The following is a 27,677-nucleotide window of genomic DNA, read 5'->3' on the forward strand; positions in this document are numbered from 1 at the left end:
TATGCCAAAAACAGAAACAAGTTTCATGATTTGTTGTGAGATGTTACTTTACTGGTGTCCGCTCCAGTGAATCAATGAACAATAGGAAGACAGTGGTACTGTTCTCAGTAAGGGGCTTATTATGCATGCAGCCACCTGGGTCAGATCCTTGTCTTATATTGTCCCTGGAGCTCAGTCAGGAGTGATTTCTGAGGGTAGTGGTCACTGAGCAAATCCTGATCTAACACTGGGTATGACTCTGAAAACCAAAATTAAAAAATTTTGTTTGGAATTATTGCTTTTAGGCAGGTTGTCATATAAATTACAATAAAATGACCAATCGATATTGGTTTTAAATGATATCCAAAAAGTGCACATTTATTTTTGCTTGCTTTTCTGAGCAAATAGTCGCACTCCAGGTTGATTTCTTCCTCCCCACTTAGGGCTTATGTCTGGCTCTGGGTTCAGGGAGTACTGGCATGGCCCAGGGAGACCTTTATGTGTTGCCTTGGATTAAACCTGTAGTGGCTACATGTGAGGCAAGCTCCTTAAATATCTCATGTCCTGTTGATGCACATTTAAAATTTTTCACTTAAAGAGATCTGTCATACAATTAATGACTATTTTCCCCTTAAGTGTTTAGAAACAAGTGTAATTGTGATGGGGCAGATTGCTTATTGGTGGCAGAAACCCAAACTGCAAAGTATGAAATAGTGAAAGGAATGGCTATGTCCTTTCTATGTCAAATGCTATTTCCCTGCCTTTCTGTTTCTTAATACATTAGAAACTGCCTCACTTAAGACAGACCACTATTTTTTTTTTAATTTTATATATTTTTTTTGCTTTTTGGGTTACACCCAGTGTTGCTTTAGGGTTGCTTCTGGCTCTGCACTAAGGTTACTCCTGGCTGTGCTTGAAGGACCATATGGGATGCCTGCATGGAAGGCAAACACCCTACCTGCTGTACTATTGCTCCTGCCCTAATTTTTTTTTTTTTAAGGATAAATTTCCTGCATGTTGAATTCATTGAGTGTTCATGCTTTTTTCCTGTTGGATTATAAATAGTGACCTGTATTACATAGTTTTGGATTTGAGATTTTTGGTGGGGTTTTTTTGTTTGGGGTTTTTTTTTTTTTTTTTTTTTTTTTTTTTTTTTTTTGCGTATCTGCATGTGCCTCAATATGTAGGCTCCCCATCAAGATTTATTGATTTGAGGTGTTTTTTTGCCTTTTGGGTCACACCTGGTGATGCACAGGGGTTACTCCTGGTTCTGCACTTCTGCACTCAGGAATCACCCCTGGCGGTGCACAGGGGACCATATGGGATGCTGGGAATTGAACCTGGGTCAGCCTCTTGGCTAGGCAAACGCCCTACCCACAGTGCTATTGCTCCAGCCCCGAGTTTCCTCATGTTTTGATTTGGAAGCCAGAGAGGAAATACAAGGTTTATCTTGTTGCAAGCTCTGCTTTGATTCCTGACACCTTCGATTCCTGTGGTCCATCCAAGCAACCTCAGGAGTTACTCCTGAGCACAAATTCAGATGTAAGCTCTGAGCACTTTAGTGCATGTTCCCTGAAGAAGTTTAGTTATTGTTCTTTTCATTTTGGCTGCACCTGGTAGATTATCATGCTCATGAGTGATGATACTGCTTGGCATGGTGGGGGTGGGTTTGAAACGGGGTCAGTCGGGTCGGTGCAGGGCCTCTGGGGGGGAAAAAAACGTTTTCAGAGAAAGTAGATATTAATAGCCGTTTGTTGAATTCCACCTCCCCCCCCCACGCACTTTTTTTTTTTTTATCATACCTAGTGGTGGGCTGGAGTGATAGCACAGCAGGTAGGGCGTTTGCCTTGCACACAGACAGCCCGGACAGGCCGGTTCCAATTCCTCTGCCCCTCTCAGAGAGCACGGCAAGCTACCGAGTGTATCTCGCCCACATGGCAAAGCCTGGCATGCTACCCGTGTTGTATTCGATATGCCAAACACAGTAACAAGTCTCATGATGGAGATGTTACTGGGCCCGCTCGAGCAAATCGATGAACAACCGGGACCTAGTGGTGCTCATAGTATAGTATGGGTGCAGACCTTTGTACAAGCAAAGCACAGACATTCGTTTATTGAGCTGCTTTTGAGCTAGCCTTTGAAGAGTTTGGTGAAGGAACCATTTTAAAAATGATAATTCTGAGGTTGAGGTTGTGGCTCAGTGGTAAAGTGCCTGCGTTTAACTTTTATTTGTTGGGATGGGCTATGTGCTCAGGGATTACTGGCAGTGCTGGCAGTATAGCCAAAATGAACAAGTTTTGCTACATGAACCACGGATCCAGCCCTTGTGTGCCTGCCTTGTCTGTGAGAGGCCATCAGTTTATTCCATGTCACCACACCACACACAAAGATGGGATCTAAAATAACTGAAATTATCCTCCTTTTCATTTGATGTAAAATTTATTGAAATGCCTACAATTAGTGACACCAAGATACTTTGACAGATTTTGGTTGTTCAGAGATGGTTATTTCCATAATTTTTGCCATTCACGCTTACAATTGGGTTTTTTTTTTTATTTTCAGTACCATGTTATCAAATTCAGTGCTTGGCACCCTATCTCTGAACTAGATATCCCTCTTTGGGAGTTCCTCTTGAGTAGGGTAATGCTCGACTTTTCCATTTTTCCATTCGGGGGTTATAGGAAGATTTGTGCATTCTTGACGTAAGTTATTGATAACATAGTTGTAGGATGGCCATAAACTAACACTTTGCAGGTTAAGAAACTTACTAAAGTATGTTAAGAAAAAATGTAGGGGACAGAGCAGGTAGGGCCTTGCATAGGACCAACACAGGTTCAATCCCTGGTACCTCTTCAATCCCTGGTATCTCATATGGTTTCCTGAGTACCGTCTGGAGTAATTCCTGATTACAGAGCCAGGAATACCCCCTGAGCATTTCAAGATGTGTCCCAGCCCCCTGCTACCCCTAGATAACCTGTGCTGTGTTAACTTCCAGCTCTGTCAACTGTGGCGGTCCTTAAGGGGGACCATATATGGTGCTGGGGATTGAACCTGGGTTGACTGTGTGCAAGACAGTACCTGTGGTAATATCTCTCCTAACAAAGAATAAAAGTAGTTTCTAACATCAAAATAATGATTGAAACAATACAAACTTCAGTATTCTCACATGGGCTCTATGTTCTGCAGTCACAGAAAAGTCTTCAAGCTGGTATTCATGAAGATTGATACCATGTTTTATTTTCCTTTTTTGAACCACACCCAGCTTGTGTTCAGGACTTAAGAATCCTGGCTCTACCTGCAGGGATTACTCCTTGTGGATCTGGGGATCAGAGTCCTCTTGGATGCGGACTCAGAGTCAAATCCAGTCTGTGTGCAAGGCAGATGCCCTATCTGTATTATCTCTCCAGCTCCTATATACAGTGCTCAGATAAGGATCCCTTTTATAAAAATCTCTTCCCTCAGTCTCTTCCTGATAACCATTTAGATTCTACTGGGAATATTTTATGTGTCTTACATAAAAGTAGTTCACTTTGTGTTTTGGAGTAATTGGGGATCAAGCACTTGGTTTGATGCTTGAAAAAAATTCATTTGGGGGGTTGTGTGCTGTGTATTTGTACATAAATGCACACATTTTATGGCACATGGATACTGGACAGCCAGTGGATTTTTGCTTGGATTGTTGCTGAGAATCAAAATGCTAGCAAGACAGGTGTCATAGCACTGAGTTATCCCTAAGTTCCTCCCCACTTTTTTATTTCTTTTTAAGGAGATCTGTTTGATCATATTACACATTTTTGCAAGGATTGTGAATGGTTTCTCATTTTGTAACAGCAGTAGAAAATGCTTGATTTTCTACTCAGTTGAAAAAGGTTCAATTCCCCTCCCCACCCTTCCCTCATTTGTTAATTGGAATTGAATATACTACCATATATATGGTATGACACTGGTATTTCCATAGAGCCTTCAAACCTTTTCTCCATTATGGTTTTGAAGAATCTGTTGTGTGGATTGGTACCTGTTTGTATTCCTAAAAAAGTTCTGAACCAGTACTTTTATTTTTCATTGTCTTGGTTTGGGGGGAGGATGTTTGGGCCATAGCTGGTGCTATGTGGCTATCCCTGGCGTTGGTCATCTGTATGTAGTACCAGGGATTTAAACTGGGCATAACTGCATACAAGATAATTTGTATTTTAATGCTTTTTCTTTTGCTTTTTGGGGCACACCCTGCGATGCTCTGGGGTTTCTCCTGGCTCATGCACTCAGGAATTGCTCCTGGCGGTGCTCGGGGGACCATATGGGATGGGAGCATATGGGATGCCGGGAATCGAACCTGTGTTGGCCATGTTGGCTACGTGCAAGGCAAATGCCTTAGCCGCTGTGCTATTGCTCCAGCCCAATGCTCTTTTTTTTAATCATTTATTGATTTTCCTTTTGGGGGTCATACCCAGCGATGCACAGGGGTTCCTCCTGGCTCTGCACTCAGGAATTATCGCTGCCGGTGCTCGGGGGACCATACGGGATGCTGGGAATTGAACCCGAGTCTACTGCATACAAGGCAAACACCCTACCTGCTGCGCTATCACTCCAGCCGCTCTTTTTTTTTTTTTAAATCTTTTATCTTCTCTCCAGTTCGTCACTTTTTAAAAGTTTGCAGAAATTTGATTTTTGTACTTTCTTGTGCTTGACTTGGAGTTTGGTCTGTAGAAGACTCTGGTGGCTGTCACAGGGTGGTTGGGATTGGAAACCTAGCTTCTTGCATGCAATCATGACCTTCCATCTTTTGAGATCCTCTGAGTTAATGGAGTGTTTTTAGCTTGCACTGTCACTTCTTTCTTTGAATTTTGAGTATAATAATCACTATTAAAATGGTTTAGTTCATTTCCATATGTACAGTTGTCACCGTTTTGGGGTGAGGTAACACCATACTGCTTAGGGATTACTCTTTGCAGGAGTGCTTGGGATAAGACCTGTGTTGGCATGCAAAGCAAGCATCCTACCGACTGTGCTACTGCGCTGGCCCAGTAAACTGTAATAGTTTTTATCTTTCTTGGTCTTTGCTATGTATTTTTTTCCCTTATCTCATTTTATTTTTCTTCAAGTACCTCTACTAAACTTTTCTGTTGCTGATATTGTAGTTAATTGATTTTTTAAAAAATTTTTTATTAGTGAATCACTGTGAGGTACAGTTACAGGCTTACAGACTTTCATGCTTATGTTTCAGTCATACAATGATTGAGTACCTATCCCTCCACCAGAGCTCATTTCACCACCAGTGGTCCCAGCATCCCTCCCACCACCCCCACCCCGCCTCTGGCAGGACATTCCCTTTCGCGCTCTCTTTTTGGGTGTTGTGGTTTCTATATATTTTTTTGATAAGTAGTATAGGAATAGAACAAAATAATAAATGTCTTGCCGAAATCAAGTTCTTCATACCTATGAATTGGCAGTAAAAAAGCAATTGAATGCAGTGAAAGAGTGGGACCCATAGCCAAAGAAGATAGACAGGAGTATGGATTGAATTTGGGAAAGAATATCAGAATCAGTGAATTACTTCACAGGGTAAAATAAACTGAAGTATAGTATTAAAGAAATAATGAACTTGAACCAAATGATGCACACACTAAGTTGGCATAGAAATTGATAGTATCCAAAAGATAGCAAGAAACATGAAGATGCAAATAAAATGCACTTTCATAGCCTGTTTTGCCCCTGGTGAGTATGGCTTTTAGACCACATAGTTGCCAGGAGTCACATTTGGTGCTCCTGCATATAAAGTATGTGTTCTGGGTCTTTTATCTGTCTTCTGTGGCCCCTGCTACTTTTCTCTTTTTCAAAACAATACAGAATAATGTGACTAATGTGTATTTGTTCTGATAGTTGGAATTATACGTTTTAGTATTGGCCCTTTGGGCCACACTGACTGTGCTCAGGGATTGAATGTGGGTCAGTTTCTTGCAGGGCAAGTGCCTTATCCTCTACACAATGTCTTGAACCCCTATCACATTCTTTCTTTTAATTCCCTCTATTTTAAGATTGGGGGAATAGCAAACAGGTATGTGATGACTTAGATATAATTTGAAATCTAAAGGCTAGGTTTTAGGAATAGTGATGAGGAAATCTGAAGTCAGTATTTTCTGATTTGAATTGTTATCACATTTATTTTTGTAATTATTTATGACTTGATGTTTATAATACTCAAAGCCATTTTGATTTCCCTAATTCAGAGGTGAGCTACCTTAAGGGAGTTACATTAATCAAAGCTTATGTGACTGTACTCAGATGGACGGTTCCTGGAATACGTGGTAGACTACCTTTTTTTTTGTTTTTGGGTCACACCCAGCGATGCACAGGGGTAACTCCTGGCTTTTGCACTCAGGAATTACTCCTGGCAGTGCTCGGGGGACCATATGGGATGCTGGGAATCGAACCTGGGTCAGCCGCATGCTAGGCAAATGCCCTAGCCGCTGTACTATCACTCCAGCCCCTAGACTACTTTTTTGTTTCTTTACTTATTTTAGTCATATCTCAGCACCATAGTTAACTATGCTGGTATAGTTGAAAGTGTGATGTTTTGTGTATCTGGTATGGTAGAGCTTGGAATAGAAATATTTCATTACTAGTATTGGGTAATAGGGCCGGAGCCATAGCACAGCGTGTAGGGCGTTTGCCTTGCACACAGCCAACATGGCCGACCTGAGTTCGATTCCTCCTTCCCTCTCGGAGAGCCTGGTAAGCTACCTGTGATGTATTTGATATGCCAAACTCAGTAACAACAAAGTCTCCAATGGAGACATTACTGGGCCCACTGGAGCAAATTGATGGAACAACGGGAGGACAATGACAGTGACTGGGTAATAAGTGCAGGAACTCGGGGACTATTAATGGTGTGGCCATGTAATGTAGAGAATCAACCCAGGGCCTTAATATTGGATAAGTACTTGCACAGAGGCATGTACTAAACCCCGGGACTAGAGATTTAAATTATGCTATCCAGTAAATTATAGAAAATAGACATTCTGTTTCATTTAACCGTACATTTGTGAAATTCTGTTCTAAAGACAAGATCCACGTGTTTATTACATGTCTTATCCAGTGATTTATTCAATAACATGTAGAATAATCATGGAACATAATGGTTTTCACACATCTCCACTATTGGTTAAATTCTTGTAATAGCAAAGCATTAACTTTTTTTAAATTCTTTTAAATTTTCTTGGGTTTGTTTTTGGGAGTTTTGGGCTACAACTGGAGGTGCTTGGGCTCTCCTTGTATTCTTTTAAAAGGGAGTTGAATTGGAGTTCTGCATTATCAAGTGTTTTTACCCCTTTTATGCTGTTTCAGTACTGATTTTGATCAGAAAAATAAGTACAGGTTAATTTTATCTTTAGAAATTATGCAGTATTTAGAAAATTAAGAGAAGTACATAAAATGTTTAAACTGGATCTTTTTAGAAAATAAATAGGGCTTACAGGAGGCCTGACTTAAATCCCCATCGTGTAAAGATCCTCAGAGCATGGGAGTTGTTGGTAGTTGGTGAGTAGTAAATTATGAGCATTGATGGGGGGTGTGGAATGTGTAAATATCACAACAGTATTAACAGTGTTATTTAAAAGTCTGTTAGTAGTCTAAGAAATAGTACAACTCTTGCCTTTGTACATAGCTGACTCTGGTACTATCCCTCACATCCCATATGGCACCTGAGCCACCTCCACAAGTTATTCCCAAGTGCAGAGTCTGGAATAACCCCTGAGCATTGTTGAATATGTCATGTCCCACACCCCTTCAAAAAAGTCTCAGTAGATTTCAGTCTCTCTAATTTGTCTTCTTCCGCCTTCCCCCCCTTTTTGAGTCAATCTGCTATGCTCGGGGCTTACTCCTGGCTCTGCACTCAGAAATTAGTCCTGGTGGTGCTCAAGGGGACCATATAGGATGCTGGGTGTTGAATCCAGGTTGGCCGCATGCAAGGCAAATACCCTACTCCCTGTACTGTCCTCCAGCCCCTCTAATTGATATTTCTTCTGGTTAAAAACCTGATGACCTTGATGTCCAGAGTCGGGTCATTGCTGGGCTAGCTCAGCAGACCATGCAGTGACAAGGGGGAGAAGATTTTTATATTTAGGAAGGGAAGCTTTTTTTCCCTTTTGTCTTGAGCCTTGTGCCAGTGTGTCACACATATGGTGTGAGGGATCTGCCACTGGGCAGTATCACTGGGCTCTTGTTTGTTGTTTTGGTATTTTGTTTTGGTTTTGGACCACATCCAGCAGTGCTCAGGAGTTATTCCTATCTCTGCTCAGAGATCACTCCAGACCATTCTCGGTACCATATGGGATGCCAGGGATCAAATGCAGATCCTCAGCTTTCAAAGCTAGAACCTCGTCTACGGTCATATGAGTCTGGCCTCTGTAATTTTAAAATGTATTTATGGTGTCTTGTATAGAACCAGAACAAGCAATCTGCCCTACTGACAGCCCAGGTAGGCTTTTATGATGTATCTTCCTTATCCTTTTTTTTTTTTCTGGTTTTGGTTTGGTTTGGATTTTGTTTTGCTTGCGGGGGCGTGAGGGGTGGAGGGTGGCATACCTGGCAGTGCTCATGGCTTATTCCTTGCTCTGTGCTCAGGAATCACTCCTGCTGGGACTTGGAACCATATCAGATTAGCCACGTGCAATGGTTTACTACCAGCTTTATTTTCTATCACTCTGGCTTGAACGATGTTTGTTTTGAGGCTACTGCTGGCAGTGTTTAGGTGGTGCTATGTAGTGTTGGCCTACACTATGGAGAGCACATGCTCAGTCTTTTGCTACATCGAATATGTAAGAATATAATTTTAATGTATGATTTCTGTATTATTGTTCCTCTTATTTATTTTTGTTTTGGGGCTACACCTGGTGATGCTCCTGTTATTCCTGGCTCAGCACTCCTGGCAGTGCTCATGTAGAGCACCAAGGATTCAACCCAGGTTGGCTCCTGCTTTAAAAACATTTTTTTTTAAGCTAATTCTTAAGACTGAAATTTTCAGTCGTTGGAATACTTAGGTAAATTGATTGTGAAATAAAACTTGCACTATGACATTTGTACTATAGCTCTAAGATAGAATGTAAAACAGGAGAAGGGTTTAAGTCCTGACATCCCGTTTGAGTCTGACAGGAGTGATAGTCTTGTTTTTGGTGTTTTTTGTTTTTTTGTGGGTTTTTTTGGTCTTATTTTTTAAGAAAAAGCTTGAGGGAGGGGAAAAGGAAAGGTTAAAGGATTTGAGGCGAAATCCCTAGACACTCCTACCAACATTGAGAGAAACTAATTTGTCTTAACTGTGGGATCATCTTGTAACTGTTGGAAAGCTGACTTTATAAGCGATTTAATGACACAAAAGTGAGTTTTGGGTTGGGGGCATCTAAACTGAGTGTGGTGCTAGCAGAAGGCATGCAATTCCTCAAATCAAACAATGGAAGTGAAATACGGGACTTCTAATTGGACTCTGCCACATGCAAAGTATGTGAACTTGTACCTTAATCTCCCTGACCATTTGGTACTCAAAACATTGTGGTTGCAAGGCTAGTAAGTGACTATTGTAAAGAGAATATAGAAACCAAGACACTCTTAAATTTAAATTCAGGAAGGGCTAGATGGGAAAGTGGTTGTTGAAGCTTTTAAGTCTATTGCCTCTTAAATTGGTATTTTGGGTGTTTTTTCCCATTTTTTTCTGCAGTTGAATTACCGTACAATACAGTCAAAAAGTTGTTCATAGTTGAGTTTAAGTCATATAGTGTTGCAACACGCAACCCTTCAGTGCACATTTCCTACCACCAGTGTCTCTGTTTTTCCCTCTTTCCCACCTTTCCAGGCAACCTGCCTCTATGGCACAATGCGCTCTCTTATTTTACTTTCAGCCACTGTTCTACCAAACTGTTACTAAAGGAGTATCAGGCATATCACTTGACCTCATTGCAGCACTCAGTTCTTGTCCAGAGTGATCATTTATAACTACCATTATCATAGTTGTTCCTACTCTATCCTGACTGCATTCCCTTCCTCCTTTGTGTCAAGCTTCCTACCATGAACCAGACTGCCTGCCCCTTGTTTCTACTCTTTGGGTATTAGTTTTATATTATGTGTTACTGTTTTTAATCCCATAAATGAGTTCAATCATTCTGTGTCCTTCAGTCAGCATAGTACATGTTCATCCACATATAAGCAAATTTCGTGACTTTTTTCCTAACATTAGTGTAGTGTCCTATTGTGTAGATGTATCATAGTTTTTCATCCATTTATCTGTTCTCAAGAGTTGTTTGCAGATTATTATGGCTATTGTGAATGAACATAGGAGTGCAAATGATTTCTGCATTGTGTTTTTTGGGTTTGGGTCACTGAGGTACTAGGAGTGGTATTGCTAGGTCATATGGAAGCTCAGCTTCTAGTTTTTGTGTTATGCGGGTTTAGTTTTTTTTTTTTTTTTGAGTGATGGGCCTTTTGTTTTTCAGAAAGGCAGGATCAATCTGCATTCTCATCAGCAATAAATGAGAGTCCATTTCTACTCCGTGCCAGTACTGACTGCTCTTTTTGATTGTGCCAGTCTCTGTGGCCTGAAATGATATCTCATTATTTTGATTTGCATCTCCCTGGTAATTAGTGATGTAGAACACTTTATGTGTCTTTCACCATTTGTATTTCTTCTTTGAGGAAGCTTCTGTTCATCTCATCTCCCATTTGATTTTGATGGTAAAGGCCCTCCCATTGATCGTCGATTTGCTCGAGCGGGCCCAGTAACATCTCCATTGGAGACTTTGTTGTTACTGTGTCTGGCATATCAAATACTCTCGGTAGCTTGCCGGGCTCTCCGAGAGGGGCGGAGGAATCGAACTCGGGTCGGCCATGTTGGCCACTTGTAAGGCGAACGCTCTACCCGCTGTGCTATCGCTCCAGCCCTTGATTTTGATGGCCCTGTATTTTTTTTTCTTGTAAAGTTCTACCAGTGCCTTATATATCTTGGTTATAAAACCCTTATCAAATGAGTGTTTAATTTTTCCCATTGACTTGGCTTTTTTTTTATACTCTGGGCATTGTTTCCTTTGAATTTCAGATACTTTTAATTTAATGTAGTAATTTAATTTAATGCTGTTTATCTTTGTTTTACATGTTGAGTCAGTGCTGTTTCATCGTTGAAGATGAAACAGTGCCATGAAAAGTTCTGCCTATGTTTTAATCTTTGTACCTTGTAAATTTCAGTTTGATATCATTGTCCTCCCGTTGATCATCGATTTGCTCGAGCGGGTCCAGTAACATCTCCATTGGAGACTTAGTTGTTACTGTGTTTGGCATATCGAATACATCACGGGTAGCTTGCCAGGCTCTGCCGTGCGGGCGAGATACTCTCCGAGAGGAGCGGAAGAATCTTTGGCTGCATGCAAGGCAAACACCCTACCGCTGTGCTGTCACTCCAGCCCTAGTTTGATATCAAAGTCTTAAATATATTTTGATTGGGTTTTTTAACCTGGCATTAGTAGTCTGAATTTACTTTTTTGCATGTAGCTCACTAGTTTCCTCAACACCACTTTGAAGAGTCTTTCCTTGCTTCACTTCATATTTTTTCACTTCTGTTATTGGAGACTACTGATCATGTACCTGAGTCTGTCTCAAGATATTCTAGTCAGTTCCATTGATCTAAGGGTCTGTCTTTAATTCACTATGATCCTATTTTAATTACTATTGCTCTGTAATGAGTGCAGTCTGATTTTGGGGAAAGTGATGGCCTCCCATCCTTTTCCCAAGAACTGCTTTAGCTTTAGGGTTTTAAGGGTAGTACCATACAGCTACTGATAGGCAAAGCGTTTTTACTACTATTAAGCATAGTTGAAAGCTATCATTTATGAATTTTACCACTTTTCAAACTAATTTGCAGTCACTAAAGCTACTGCACGTAATAGACACTGGGTATTGTTTTGATTTTTGGGACTCATGTATGAGTTTGTTGCTTGGAGTTGTTATAGCAGAAAAAGAAAGCTAATGTTTTTACTTTTAAAAAGATGTAATATACTATGAGTTCTGTAATATTTAATCTTTATGACATTTATGTTTTGAAAAGGTTTTAGGAAAGCTACCTTATAAGTTATCTTGAAACTGCATTTTACTTTATCATCATCATCATTTAATATTAAGCTTTCCGGTTCTGTACATTATATCTTTTTGTTTGGGTCACACCGGGCAGTCCTCAGGTCTCAATCCTGGTTCTGTCCTTAGGGAAAACTGGTAATAATCGGGTCCATATGGTGCGCAAGGTATTGAACTCTGTCCACCAAGTATAAGGCAAATTCCTACCTGCTATACCATGTCTCTGTCCCCTCCAGTTTTATTTTGTATGTATATTGTGTGTTAAAAGAACCTGGAACCATTTCCAAAGTAAATAAATTGGTTTCACTACCCTTTGTATAATATAGTCGTTTGTATGTGTTAATGTCAATTATACCTAATATTTTTAAAAAACAATTTGGTATAGAATTGGGGGTGTTTATATTGGAGGTAAGATGAGTGACAACTTTGGTTAGTAAGTTACTGGTAAATACTCCGCATTTGAGAAACAAAAAAGCAAAAAAAATAGCCATAGCTATCAATTCCTGATATGCTTTAGTGCTTCATTTCAGAACAGGGTCACATGAAATTAGTATTTAAGAAAATTGTGTTTCCACTAGACACATTATTCCCCAGCCCCTTCCCAGAGGTAGTCTAGTTCTTTTGGAATAGAGAAGCGTAGTTTTCTATAAGGATAAATTTAAGTACTCTAATTTCTGAAGAAGAATATGCTTGCTGTTGTGTGCTGCTTTTAAGTTGATTGGTCACAGTGTTTGAAAATAATAAAAAAAATTATGGAATCTTATGCATCTTTTCACCTGAATTAATGTTTTTTTTTTTTTTCGCTTACAGTTCTTTCTGACTACGTGAGGAACTTAATCATCAAAGATAATGGCCAGCAATGTTACCAACAAGACAGATCCTCGCTCCATGAATTCCCGTGTATTCATTGGGAATCTGAATACTCTGGTGGTCAAGAAATCTGATGTGGAGGCAATCTTCTCAAAATATGGCAAAATTGTTGGCTGCTCTGTTCATAAGGGCTTTGCCTTTGTTCAGTATGTTAATGAGAGAAATGCCCGCGCTGCTGTGGCAGGAGAGGATGGCAGAATGATTGCTGGCCAGGTTTTAGGTAAGAGCTAAGTGAATTTTTTTTTAAAATTTTTTTTTTAATTCTGGTTCATGTTCATATTTTCTTTCTCCTTTATAATAAAACTAATAGTCTGGAGCAGTGGACTTGGACTTGCTTTGCTTGCTAAAAATTTAGCTTGGATATTGTCCTTTCAATACCAAGTCCTTGGAGCCCTTATGCATAACGAGGCGTGGCTGAGAAATAATTTAAAACTCGGGACTACCAATAGTACAGCAGATAGGGCAATGCCCTCTCTGGAAGCCCACATGGTTCCCAGAGCATCACAGGGTGTAGCCCCAAAACCAAAAAAAAACCTTTTTTAAAATTAACGATCTAAAATATTGATGGCATCTTGATTTTCATTTAACCTGATGAAAACTTGTTAGGTTTATCACCACATTGACAAGTGTAATCCACGGGGTTAGAGATCCTCAGACCATAACAATTCAAAAATCTTGTTAGCATTACTAATTGTAAAGAATTCATTTTTTTCTTGATTAAATGTGGTCTTGTGTCAAGTACAAACTGGTAGTGGTTTTTTGGGGGTTTTTTGTTTGTTTGTTTTTTGCTTTTTGGGCTATACCCCCCCGCAAGTTACTTCTGTCTCCACTCAGGAATTTGTCCTGACAGTGCTCAGGGGACCATATGGGAAGGCAACACCCAGTTGAACTCGGGCTTTAGTTCTCAGGGATTACTTTTGGAAGGCTCAGGGACCCAATGCCAGGAATGGAACCCAGATCAATTGAAAGGCATCTTACCTGCTATAGTATATCCAGTAAAACACACACAAACATCCTATGTCATTGAATAGTAGTAGTTCTCATTGGCAGTCTATTAGGTTAAGGTTTATTGGATCACGGGAAATTTATAAGTTTAAAATATATGGTTACGAAGATTCCTATGATTTGTTCGCTATTTTCAAGACATTGATATTTGATGTTTGTATTTATTGCTTTTTTGTATTCATTGAAAATAGTGCATTAACTACAGTAGTTTTTTTTTTTTAATTGGGCCATACCTGAAGATGCACAGGAGTACATCCCTTGCATGTAGCTGACCAAGTGCAATTCTTGGCACACCATATGGTCCCCTGTGTCCTCCGGGAGTGATCCCTGGGTACAGAGCCCTCTGCACCACTGGGTGTGCTTGGGTAGTCCCCTGTTTTTTGTTGTTGTTGTCTTTTGCTTATTGTTGTTATTATTGGTTCTTAGTCGCACTTATTTGATTTATAGAATACGAGTTGTATGACATTTTTTTTGTTTGCTTGCTTTGGGTCACACTCGGCAATGCTTAGGGATTACTCCTTGCTCGGAGCTCAGGGGACCATATGGGATGCTGGGAATCCAACCCAGGTCGGCTGCGTGCAAGGCAAACGCCCTACCCGCTGTGCTATCGCTACAGCCCCTAGAATAGTGTTTTTCAACTGGGGGCTATCAACTGGGCTAGTCCCACTGCTTGTTTCTGGAATAGACTTTTGACTCGTCAGCACTTTACACAGTTATAGAAGTCTTGTCCAGTGAATAAAGGATAATAAACATTGGCAAATTTAAGATCCCGTGCAATATTTGTATTCAAGAATACATAACTATGTGACCAACAAACAACCTAAAACTGATTTTGTTTCACATTATCTAACACGGCTGTTTTTATGACTTCATGTATGTTCCTCATCTTGGTAAAGTTTCTCTTTCATCTTTTATACTTTATCTTGTCACTGTTGAATTGTTTTGTTAAATGTTCAAAAGTATTGGGATTTTTTAATTACAAATTTGACTGGTTTTCCTGTAATGAATGGCTTGGTATTTTTTTTGTTTGTGGATTTGGAACACATCCAGAGGTGCTCAGGGAATACTCTTTCTTGGCTATGAGCTCAGGGATCACTCCTGATACGGCTGGGAACCATACGAGACTCTGGGAATTGAACCAGGATCAGGCATGTGCAAGGCAAGCTGCCTTCCACTGTGTACTATAGCTCTGACCCCCAGTATATTATTGTTGTAATCTTGGGACTTTTAAGATCTTTTAATGGGTATTCAGTGATTGGTCTGCATACAAAGGTGTTATGTAATTGTTTAAGTGCTCACAAAGGAATTTTGTGCCTTCATAGTGTATCATCAAAGTAACCACCAAAGTTAGCAAATTTAGAGCTAAAAAATTCAAAATTTTAAATGTGTTTATATTTGATGATTTAGATATTGACCACTGTTGATTTTCAAAAGCTTAAATTGTCCATACCTCTAAGGAAGTAGCATTTTATTTATTTTGGAGGGCCATACATGATAATGCTTAGGAGTTGTTCCTGGATCTACATTCAGGAATTATTCCTGGTAGATCTCGGGGAGCCAAATGGGCTGTCAGGATTTGAACCCAAGTCAGCTTTGTGCAAGGTGAGTGCCTTACCTGCTGTACTATCCAGCCCCTGTATAATTTATTTTGAGGCCAGAATGGTTATTAAATTAGGGCCTTATATAAATCGGCATTGAGTCACAGCTTTTGCACCTTTGGGACAGCCTGATAATGTTTCGTTTTGTATTTGGGGTACACTCTGAGGTATTCTCTGTACCAACCAGTAGTGTGATGCAAGGTTTTCTGCATCCAAAACGTACTCCAGTTTATTGAGATGTCCCTTTGAATTCCTAGTGAGCACTTTTTGGTAGGATTTTATAGAGAATTTTTTTTCTTTTGTTCGCACCTGGCAATGCTCGGGAGTTACTCCTCTGCAAACTCAGGAAACACTCATGGCGGTGCTCAGCAGACCATATGGGATGCTGTAGATCGAACCCGGGTCAGCCACGTGTTCTGGCCCCGCAGATCTTATTTTTTAATTTTAAAAAAATGTGTTTGGGATTGAAGCTACCAAATTAATTATTAACTTGTGTGTAATGATCCTTGTACGCAGTTCCTGGAAATGTGACCATTAATCCTTTATACTTGATTCACATTGTAGTAAATGTGCTAGTAAAACAAATGAACATTTTTCATTTTTGTTTATGTGCCACAGCAGCAATGCTCAGAGAATCTTCAACTGGTTGGAGAGATAGTATGACCTGTAGGGCGCCAGCCTTGCATTAGGAAGGTCTGATTTGAATTCCCTGTATCCCGTATGTTTACCTGAGCCCACCAGCAGAAATTCCTGGATAATCCTAGAGTAACTCCTGAACACTTCTGGGTGTGGACCAACAACACTCCCCCGCCCCCCAATCCATCATCCCCTACCGCATTCGTGCATACAAGTGATCATGCCTGGCTGTTCTTTCTAACCATAGAAAACTAGTGATTAAATCTGTCATGTGTCCTCTTCTCTTTAAAAAATTCTGTCACTCACTGTCCTGTTGTTCATTGATTTGCTTGAGCAGGCCCAGTAACGTCTCCATTGTGACACTTGTTACTATGTTTGGCATACGGAGTATGTCAGGGGTAGCTTGTCAGGATGGAGTGATAGCACAGTGGGTAGGGCGTTTGCCTTGCGCCCGGCTGACCCGGTCCGATTTCTGCGCCCCTCTCGGAGAGCTCGGCAATCTACCAAGAGTATTCCGCCCGCATGGCAAAGCCTGACAAGCTCCCAGTGATGTATTTGATATGCCAAAAACAGTAACATCAAGTCTCACAATTTGTTGTGAGACGTTACTGGTGCCTGCTCAAGCAAATCGATGAAAAACAGGAGGACAGTGAAAGTGACAGCTTGCTGGGCTAAAGTAAAATCTGATAAATTTCATAGAAAAATGGAAATCTCACCGTCTTTTTTTATTCACTTGAAAAAGCTATGGTTTCCACAACCTCTTTGCCAGTCCCCACCCTTAAAAGTGTGGTTTGTTTTTTCCCCCAGACATTAATCTGGCTGCAGAGCCAAAAGTGAACCGAGGAAAAGCAGGTGTGAAACGATCTGCAGCGGAGATGTACGGGTCAGTACCAGAACACCCTTCTCCGTCCCCTCTACTCAGGTCCGGAACTTTATTATTTATAACTGCATTGTGTCCATCAGTGGGCATCTTCTGTTTTTATTTATTTTTTGGTGTGGGGAGGATTAATTGTAATATGCTTTATCTGTGTAAAAGTGTAGTGCTTTATACATTTTACATTAATGTGCCTCTTTTTTAATCTTTTTTTTCCCAGAGAATTTCTAGAATTCCCTGAGATACTTCTTTTACCACTAGAGAGTATTTTCTATTTATAGTATAAGTTGAAATCAAGAGGAGTTGTTTAGCTTCTGAAGAAGCTGGGGAGTAGGAAAGGGAAGGAGTATGATGTAAAAATGTTTAGTTTGCTGGTTTTTTTTTCCACTGTTACTCTAGCTCTATTACGTTGCATTGAAATTTTGACTTTCATCTAAATTGAAATTTTTCACCACTGTATGTCCAGTGGCGTAAATTTATTTCTATTCGGTGATAATTTTTTTTTAATTAGGGATTAGTCCATGTGATCTGTTGACCTATTGTGTTTTGTTTAGCATGGGGTTTTTTTTCCCCCCCATCTGCTGTTGTGAACTAAACAACATCAGCAGCTCCAAATTAACCTTCGTTGGTATTTATTTTTCAGCTCCTCTTTTGATTTGGACTATGACTTTCAACGGGATTATTATGACAGGTATGTTTTAAAGGAGGCTTATATTTTTTCAATCTGGCAAACATTGGTGAAAGTGATTTTTTTCAATGACCTATTTTTTAATAGACACTTTTTTTTATAAAATCAAAAATACCTTCCTACAATTCATTAGTTAACTAGGGTCAGTGACATTTTTTTAAATATAGACATTAGGATATATGTAGTAATGTAAGAACTTTGTGACTTGACTAAGGATGAAATGGAACTTAGCACAGTGCCATATTTTAATTATTTTACTATTGCATGTTTTCTTGCCCTTTTGTTGTGGGCAATTATTGCAAAATGTATAAAGCCACCACTAATATTAAAACGGGTAAATCATCTCGTGATATGATACAGTAAAAATAATTTAAATTGTTCTGAATTAAAAGTTTTAATATTTGTATTGTATGTTGGGGTTGGAGGTGATATAACAGGTAAGAGGTGTTAGGGGTGTGACTCAAATGACTTGGAATTGCATGTGCTGTGCTCAGAAATAGACCAAAAATTCAGGTAGGCTGGAATAGTTTCATTGGAAAACTGAATCTGTAAGGCATTTTAAAGGTACCTGAAATGAATAATTAAGGAAAAATTGAGCTGTGGAAAAATAAATCTCTATATTGTGTTCTGCAGTTATTTTAATGAATATACTGAATTAATGAATATACTGAATTGTAACCTTTGTCTTAATACTGTTTTAAGTACTTAATAACTTAATCTTTTAATAAGTTAGTTATCTACCACTGCAAATATCCCTTAATTCCTGTCACTCCTGCTGTTAGTCTAGTTGTTTATTTGGGTGTTTGTGTGATTTTTTTTGGGGGGGGGGGAGTGTTTGGTCTTCATTTGTTTTGTTAATTGGAGCTGTTCTTGGTGGTGCTGGGTAGAACTATGACTGCCTAGGTAGGATTAAGATCAAGCAATGCCATAATTAATACTATGAATAACTTTGGGGTGTAAATATTAGCCATCTATAACTGGAATGAATGTTGCTTATAAAGATCTTTGTATGTCCTGTGAAGTTTTTTTATTATATTGTTATTATTTTTTTAAATTTGTGTGAAGTTTTTTACACATTACACATTAAGGTCAGATTTTAGAAAATAGCCCCAGAACTGGAATAGAGAAAGTAGCGATCATTGTGAATGTTTGAATTCAAGTGGAAGATGACTGATGTAGACTACTTATCATGAGATTGTGTTGGGTACTTTGGAGGGAAAGAACTCACAGTATATAGCTTTTTTTTTCCCCCCGGTGAGTACTTTGCCAATAGAACATGGTAGTTGGATAGTCTTAGGTCATTTGGGTTTCAGGGTTAAGCAGTTTCATTAATGCTTATTTAATAGATTTATCTCAGAAAAGTATCTTTGCAGATAGTAAAGAAAATCAGTTAAAGTACAGTGTTAGCATCTTGGTTCTGTTGAAATTCAAGCCAGGACCCAACCAGTGATTCATTAATGTTCCTTGTCCTTGGCATACAGGGGTTTTCAACTTTTTAATTAAAAAATTAGAAAAGGAATTTATGTGTAGACCCTCTCCATCTTACCATGGTTAGAGGAACAGATATATTGCCCTTCTTCTTTTCCCTCATTTAATAAAAACTTTATTTTATTATTTATTTATGTTTTGGCTCTTTGGGTCACACCCGGCGACGCTCAGGGGTTCCCCCTGGCTCAGAGAGAGAGAGAGAACTTATAAGTGATACCAATGAGAAAGTGAGCATGCTTGGCTAGATTAGTGTGGAGATTGTGTTGCGGCGGACAACAGAACCACTCTAATTACTGGGTTCTGAGAATTTACTGGGTATTGTGCATGCAGGGCATATGTCTTAATCTCTGTACTTCTATTCTCCGTTCTAATCTCCGTAGCTTCTATTCTCATTTTAAATTACTTCTGGAATATCAGTGGATTTGGGAAATACTGTATTGTGTTCAGGAAGGAGAATTTGGAGTTCTGCTGCTACATAGGATGAAACACTTGATTTGTTATGCTTCAGAAAGCAAGAGGGTTCTTGGCTGCTTGAAAAGCTAAGAAATGCTACTTCATTAGGTTAAAGTTTGGATTTGTTGAGAAGAAACCTGCTGCTAGTTTTATTATTTGTGTAGCTAACTAACTGATTTAGGTGCCTCAGTCACAATTTAGGTCACAGATGAATAACACAAACTAGACCATAAGGTCCAGAGAGGGAAGTATAGTGGATAGATTGCTTGCCTTGCAGACAAGCAACCTGGGTTCGATTACAGGCATCCCATATGGTCCCTGAAGCCCACCAGAGGTGATTCCTGAGTGCAGAGGTAATACTAAGCCCTGACAGCTCCAGAAGTTCCAGGATCATTTGGTGCCAGATACAGAACTAGGGTCTTCAGCATGGAATGCTTGTACTCTTAGACCTGACCCTGATTTTATTTTGTTAATAGTTTGGAAAAGAATTCTGTTTGGGGGTAGAATGTTACCATCAACTTTCATCACATTTTTTAGGAAAAGACTTACTGTAGTCCTTAAAGTTAGAAGAAAGTAAACTAGTGCTACTATTTTCCACAGTTACAGGCTTATCTATTGTTGAGATCACCAATACTAACTTACTAGTGAGCTTCTCATCCATTCCATAGGTTAATTTTGAGCAGAAGAATGCAAGAATCTAATTTATATTTTAATAAGATTCTCAGAATAAATTGCAGATTAAAGTATCTAGTCTATTTGGGTAGGGTCAGGAAGATGGCTTGGAAGCCATGAAAAGTAATTGAATTTTGAAGTTTATATGCTTCTCGTCGGTGATAAAATGAGTTTGTCACTAATGTTTTGACCTTAAGCACTTGGAATATATATAAGAGCAGAATTACAGTCAAGACTAAACATGAGTTGTTTACAAGCTTCTTTTTAGCCATCTTAAATGATTAAGTGCTACTATAATCTGCATATATTTAGGTTTCAAGAAGTAGCAGATAGTGCTTACATAAAGAGGCAGGAAGTACTCTGGAGCTAGCAAGTACAAGAAGATAGGGTTCTTACCTTGCACACAGCCACCCTGGATTCATTTTCCAGCACCATATAAAGGGTCTGAGCCCAGAGCCAATCGTAAGTCCTGAGTAATTCCTGGTGTGACTCCAAAACAAGAGAGGAAGAGAAGAGAAAGAGATCGATCTCTTATAGAATATGAATGTGGTGGCTGCAGTGAGAGAACACAGTGGGTAAGAACTTGCACATACCAGGTCTGGGTTTGGTCTCCTGAGGATAACTGATTTGGCTTTGTTGTTCATATCTCCCTCCCCCCCAGATGGAGATGATAGATTGGCAAAGATGGTTGAGACTTTGAAAAGGGGAAAATCATAATAGTTTCTTTTAGCTGTGAATGAGTCAATGCAGTAGTAGGACAAGCCATCAAATTGTTAGGCCAGATAATGAGAACATTTAGAAAGGTCTATTTCACTTAGTAATTTGTTTTTGGTGAGGTAGTGTTCTGTTTAAATAAAGTTTTAGATATACAGTGTTTCCAGACCACACATATCACTTGTGCCTCCTTCCACCTTGGATATAAACTTTCAAGGAAATTGTAAAAGGGCAAAATGATACAGATTAGAAAATCTAAAAAAAACATGTTTAAATACCTACTAGCACAAATATATATTCTCTAACAACAATTCACTGAAATTTCATAGTAGCTCTCTTTCCTTCTTATTCTTTAGCAAACTAGTTTGTTCAAAAGACCTTTTTTTTTTCTTTTTGGGTCACACCCAGTGGTGCTCAGGGGTTATCCCTGCTCTGCAAACATAGGGGATTCTAGGAATTCAGCTGTGTGCAAGGCAAATGCTCTACCCTGTGTAGTATTGCCCAGGACTCTACGAGAAGTTAATGGGAAAGAATTGTGTATTGCTTGCATGATAAAGTTTGAATATAGGCATTAATAGACCTATTGAAGTTGTCTACAATAAACTCAAGATCAGACTACACTGATAGATTAAGGCACTTTCTTTAAAACGAAACTCAGGGTCTGCTCCTAGTTATATGAATGTGTATTATAAGCAGTTGGAACAGCGGTCAGCCACATGTCAGGCAAGTACATGAGCCCTGTTCTATCTCAGCAGTCTCCTGTTTAAGAATTTATAACGTGGAATATATTTGATTTTGGGCCACAATTGGCAGGTGTAGAACTTAGGGTTCACTCATACTGGTCATGCAAGAAACCAGATGGTGGCCAGGATTGAGCCTGGGGCTCCTCCATACAAATAAGTTTTCCAGCTATAGAGCTGTCTCTTGCTCATTAAGTGTACCGATTTTATATGGGGAAGGTTATTTTGGGGTGGTCGTTAGGGAGATGTATGTGTGCCAGGAATCTCATTCAGGCCTCTGTTGATTTTTCTGTGTCCCCTTTTCCTAATTGTCCTCCTTTCTCTAGATGGTATGCCCAGGCATTACAGTCCAGCTTTGCTCCTGATTTGCTGGGATTGAACCTGGGCTTGTACTTGATCTGTTCTGTCTCACTTTTGTCCTCACTCTCTCTCCCTTCCCTACCTACCTCCTCCTCTCTCTCCACACATACTGGGCTCTAGGTTTCTCAAGAAATGCCTGAAGGAATACATTCTTGGAGCACAAGTCACATGTCCAGGGATTCTGCATTTTACTCCTGGAGACACAGAACATACTTTAGAGAGACTAGGATGAGCTTGGAGGAACAGTGAGGAAAATCAGAGCAAAGGAAGTGACCTGGCCAATGACTGAGCACTCCAGACAGGGTTTTGAGATAGAAACATCAAATCTCCCAAAAGTAGCTTTGGATGAGATTGTTTCTTCTCTGTATAGAAGTTAGTAGAAGAGAAGATGGCCAGTAGGTGATTGCTTCATTGAGAGGCCTGGAAGGATGGAGATAAAAGAGCCAAGAGTGTGCAAACTCCTATGGATGTTCTCATCCAATGTTTAGTTGAATTCTTACCCGCAGTGTCACTGAGAGTGAATGAGTTGGGAGTTAGATCCTTGAATCTGACTGGTCTGTTTAATTTTCAAATACATAATTATTGTATTTAATTTTCAAATACAATGCATATATATATATATATATATACATATATATATATATATAGATTGCTTACTCGGGACTGCAGCACTGCGTTTGGGATTCCCAGTATAACAAGGTGCAGTTCCAGGTGCACTAAAACCAACATTAAAGTGGGGAAGGAAGGAGAATTTTTTTGTTCCTATTAATCACCACAAATAGGTTGAAACTGACAAGTAATCCTTTGAGTATTGAGAAGAAATCTGTAGCAGCACTAGGCCCTCCATCTTTCTAAATCAAATATTTTGGGGGGCTTTAAATTATAGGAGGCACCCCCCTTTTTTTTTCTTTTTTTGGTCACACTCGGCAATGCACAGGGGTTACTCTTGGCTCGTGCATTCAGGAATTATCCTGGCGATGCTCGGGGGACCATATGGGATGCTGGGAATCAAACCCAGTTGGGCTGCGTGCAAGGCAAATGCCTTACCCGCTGTGCTCTTGCTCCGAGCCCCCTAGAGGGTCTGGTCTCTTAAGGAGAATAATGCTACTTTTATTAAAATAGGATGGATTCTTAAATTTTCGTTGGGGTTTATAGGAGTAATACATTTTATTTATAAAACCACAAAGCTATTTGGTATCACTTTAATTCCCTCAAAAGTTTAGTTCCTTTGAGAGCAGTTGGCAGGCTTATTTGAGTTTTGTTACTGAGCTGGATGGAATTGCTAAAAGTTGCTTAAAAGGTACAGAACTGCAATTTGAAAATATTTCTATGTCTGATTTAGGGCTAGGGAGAGATAACTGCAAAGTGATGAGTGCATCCTTTCTGTGCTGGAGGCCTGGTTCTACCCCAGTGCTGTTTTGTTCTCTGAACACTGCCAGAAGCAAACCCCAAGCATAGAGCCAGGAATGGTCCCTGAAGACCACATGGTGTGACACAAAACAACAATAGGGAGTGTAGAGATTTGGTAGAACTGTGTCAGCAAAATCTTTTTGTTACATTTTATCTCTTTGTTACAAAGTAAGAGTCCTTACCACTTTTTATTTTTTGTTTAAAAAAATTGTTGCAGTAATTAGCAAATGTTGAGCTGTCTTTGGGGCAGGGGTTAGAGGGGTATGTTACATCACACCCAAATCTCCACTGGCTCTGCATCCCAGAATTACTCCTGGCTCCAGTGCTCAGGGAATCATGGAATTCCAGGGGATAGAACCTACTTGAGTGCATGCAAGGCAAGCGCCTACCCACTCTCCAGCCCCTGAGTGATAGTAACCATAACACTTTTTTTTTATTGGCTATAGCTTATGTCTTAATTGTTAAAATCAAGGATTTATCAAACACGAAATATTTCTATTTATAGACCCAGTTCATTACAAATACTGTCATGACCATTTCACTTAGCTTAATATGAACTGTTAATTGTAATATGTAAAAATGATAATCCATTGGTTGTAAAAAGTAGGAAGTGGAACAATAGTAAGGGTGCTGTGCTGGTGTTCCATATGGGTCCCCTGAGCATTGTCAGGAGTCATTCTTGATTATAGTACAGGAGTAAGCCCTGATTATCCACCAGTTGTGACCACAAAAACAAACCAAAAAAAGCAGTGGGTTGCAGTAGCACAGAAGATTGTTCTTTGTGCATTGCTTAAGACCAGCTATGTCCTGTTCTCTTCAAAAAAAAAAAACTTGGATATGTGCTTTCTATTTTCTCCTGTAATTGGTTTTATTTTGTTCTTTTGAACAAAATTAAGTTTGCAAATTTAGAGTTTGTTTTTTGTTTTTGTTTTTTCTTTTTGTAAATTTGTTATAATATCTTGCTATTTTAATTATCCAAGGGGTTTTATCTTCAATAGGATGTACAGTTATCCAGCACGTGTTCCTCCTCCTCCCCCTATTGCTCGGGCTGTAGTGCCCTCAAAACGCCAGCGTGTATCAGGAAACACCTCACGAAGGGGCAAAAGTGGCTTCAATTCTAAGAGTGGACAGAGAGGATCTTCCAAGTCTGGAAAGTGTATGTATAAATGCAGCTTTGGAAATCTGGTTTACTGGTTTAAAATCAAGGAATTAATGCATTTTCAGATAACGTCACATTTAGTTTGTACAAATGATGATGCAGTTATTAATGGTAGAAGAGAAGTGATTACTGAACCAGTTCTAGACCTTTATCCCTTTTATACATTTTGTTAATTTTAAGTTACTAGACTTAGTTTAGAGAGGTGAGGCAGTTTTCAAATTGTTTGTACTGCAATACTTTAAATTTAAAATAAAATAATAATTAAAATAAAATGCTTTAAAATTATTCAGGTTGTGGGAGAGTAGAGGTCTGAATGCTTCTAAGGAGTCTTCATTTTAGATCCATTTCTTAGTTAACAGCTTTAAAGAGCAAAAGATTCACATAATTGAGACTGTTTGGTACTGACTGCTTATTTCCTCACCAATTTCCTACTGTCTCTTGGTATGTTAAGTTCAGTAGGAATGTATTTGGTAACTGGTAATCTCATGAATGAATAATTCTAATGTAGGGTTTTTTTATGTATTATAGTGAAAGGAGATGATATTCAGGCTATTAAGAAGGAGTTGACCCAGATAAAACAAAAAGTGGATTCTCTACTGGAAAACCTGGAAAAAATTGAAAAGGAACAAAGCAAACAAGCAGGTAAATATTTGTTGGACTAATACTCAAATCCTGGTTGAAAGTATATGTTATAATAGTCCTATATTTAAGACAACTTAGGAACCTTCAGTTTGAATTGGGCTGGGCATTTTATGGGAGAGGGTTTAGGCTTTGTTACTGTTCCTGTTCTGTGGTGATTAGAGGAAGAGGGGTTGTCTGCAATCCCTGTGGACATTGTTTGCCCCTAGACAGACGTACTCTTCTCGTCCACAGTAGAGATGAAGAATGATAAATCAGAAGAGGAGCAGAGCAGCAGCTCCCTGAAGAAAGATGAGACTAATGTGAAGATGGAGTCTGAGGGGGGTGCAGATGACTCTGCCGAGGAGGGGGACCTGCTCGATGATGATGATAATGAAGATCGGGGGGAAGACCAGGTGAAAACCATGGGAAAGGAAAGAAAGAGGTGGTGGAGGGGGGATCAGGGCCACATGGAGTGCCTCTAACTCCATACTGTTTGTGTCTGTTTCTCACAGCTGGAGTTGATCAAGGATGATGAAAAAGAGGCTGAGGAAGGAGAGGATGACAGAGACAGCGCCAATGGCGAGGATGACTCTTAAGCACATAGTGGGGTTTAGAAATCTTGTCCCATTATTTCTTTATCTAGGCGCTTGTCTAAGATCAACACCAGATCCTCTCCCCTAGTATCTTCAGCACATGCTCACTGTTCTTCCCATCCTTGTCCTTCCCATGTTCATTAATTCATATTGCCCTGCGCCTAGTCCCATTTTCACTTCCTTTGACGCTCCTAGTAGTTATGTTAAGTCTTGCCCTGTAATTTTTGCTTTTAATTTTGATACCTCTTTATGACTTAACAATAAAAAGGATGTATGGTTTTTATCAACTGTCTCCAAAACAATCTCTTGTTACACAGGGAGTACAGTTCCTTCCATTCATACATGAGTTCAGTAGTTGCTTCCCTAACTGAAAAGGCAATCTCATTAGTTAAGTAGTACTGGAGAGCAGCTTTGAGTTAGCGGCATGTGTGTTTTACCTCACAAGAGAGGGCAATGTGGGGCTGTTCAACACAAATGTAACAATGTATTTTTGTGAATGAGAGTTGGCATGTCAAATGCATCCTCTTTAAAAAATAGTGTAATAGTCTTAAGATTTGTTTTCTAAAGTTGATACTGTGGGTTATTTTTGTGAACAGCCTGATGTTCGGGAACTTTTTTTTCTCAATAAACAAGTCCTTATTAAACCAGGAATTTGGAGGAATAAAAAACCCTGGGGTTTTTTGTTTGTTTGTTTGTTTTTCCTCTTTTCAAATTTTACTTTTGTTTACTTTTGGTTTGTTTCACTGCGCCCTCCACAAAATTCCTACAGTGTGGTAGGTTTTTCTTTGATTACAGTTACCAACATACATTTCTCAAGTTGTATTTTAATGGTGTTGGTGTTACCTGGAAACGAGGAACTTAGTATGATCCAGAATTCTTTTATAAAATTTATAAAAGTCATAAGTCATAACTGTTAAGTCAGTGATATTTGGAAGATCAACATTCTTTTAAATAATACATTTGGTCCTGCCAGACCAGTAGTACAGCAGGGAAGGGCCCTGCCTTGCAGCCTACCCAAGTTCAATTTTTGGCATCCCATATGGTCCCTTTAGTACCACCAGGAGAAATTCCTGAGTGCAGAGTCAGGAGTAACCCCTGAGCAGTGTAGAACAGTGAGGCTTATGAATTCCATTTCTCTTGAGTTCAGTCCCTACTCAGTGCTTGGTTCCAGTCCATACAGTTGTTGCCACTTTTAAAAAATTAAAGATTTTGGAATGCTAGTTTGGAAAGACACTCCCCTCTTCACTTTAAACTTTTTTTGGGGTGGGGAAACAGGATAAAACGGTGTTTGGTACAGACATCTTTTGATAAACCTTGACTTCTATGTAAAGTTTCTGTTTAATAACATTGTAGAATATGGCAGTTATTGCCTATATAGGCAAAGGAAATGATTGACTTGATTTAGGGAGAGCACAGCTGGTGTTGCTTAGGGGACCAGGGATTGAAAAGGGGCCCCAGGTCTGATGCATGCAAGACAAACACCTTATCAACTGAATATGTCTCAGACTCCCCTGCCAGAGTTTTACTTGAGTATTCTTCATTTCCAGATTGATAAGACATAGCTTTGTCTTGATATCTGGTATTCTGTCCACCTTGTTTTGTGATCTCATACGTTTTACAGAACTTTAACTTATTAAACCAGGAATTTTAACTTCTGGCACAAACTCCTTAGAAGATCTCGTGCTAATAAAAATAAGGTCTTAGTAATTAAG

The 27,677-nt window shown here is 39.4% G+C and overlaps 1 protein-coding gene across 11 annotated transcripts in view; it reads left to right on the forward strand.

The window, feature by feature from the left end:
- Window positions 1-26,252, forward strand: part of HNRNPC (heterogeneous nuclear ribonucleoprotein C) — a 38,532-nt gene extending 12,280 nt beyond the window's left edge. For 4 of the 11 annotated variants that reach the window (XM_056133460.1, XM_056133458.1, XM_056133459.1 and 1 more), the window contains 7 exons: window positions 12,895-13,174; window positions 17,001-17,115; window positions 17,711-17,758; window positions 24,573-24,748; window positions 25,280-25,393; window positions 25,625-25,785; window positions 25,885-26,252. In XM_056133460.1, the coding sequence (XP_055989435.1) occupies window positions 12,934-13,174; window positions 17,001-17,115; window positions 17,711-17,758; window positions 24,573-24,748; window positions 25,280-25,393; window positions 25,625-25,785; window positions 25,885-25,968 (939 nt within the window). In that variant the 5' untranslated portion in view covers window positions 12,895-12,933 and the 3' untranslated portion in view covers window positions 25,969-26,252. The remainder of the gene's footprint in view (window positions 1-12,894; window positions 13,175-17,000; window positions 17,116-17,710; window positions 17,759-24,572; window positions 24,749-25,279; window positions 25,394-25,624; window positions 25,786-25,884) is intronic. The other 7 variants (XM_056133462.1, XM_056133463.1, XM_056133464.1 and 4 more) reach the window with 7 other exon arrangements.
- Window positions 26,253-27,677: the final 1,425 nt, after the last annotated feature.

This window comes from Sorex fumeus, unplaced genomic scaffold (genome assembly GCF_029834395.1).
Source record: "Sorex fumeus unplaced genomic scaffold, SorFum_2.1 ptg000098l, whole genome shotgun sequence".
NCBI classification, from domain to species: domain Eukaryota; kingdom Metazoa; phylum Chordata; class Mammalia; order Eulipotyphla; family Soricidae; genus Sorex; species Sorex fumeus.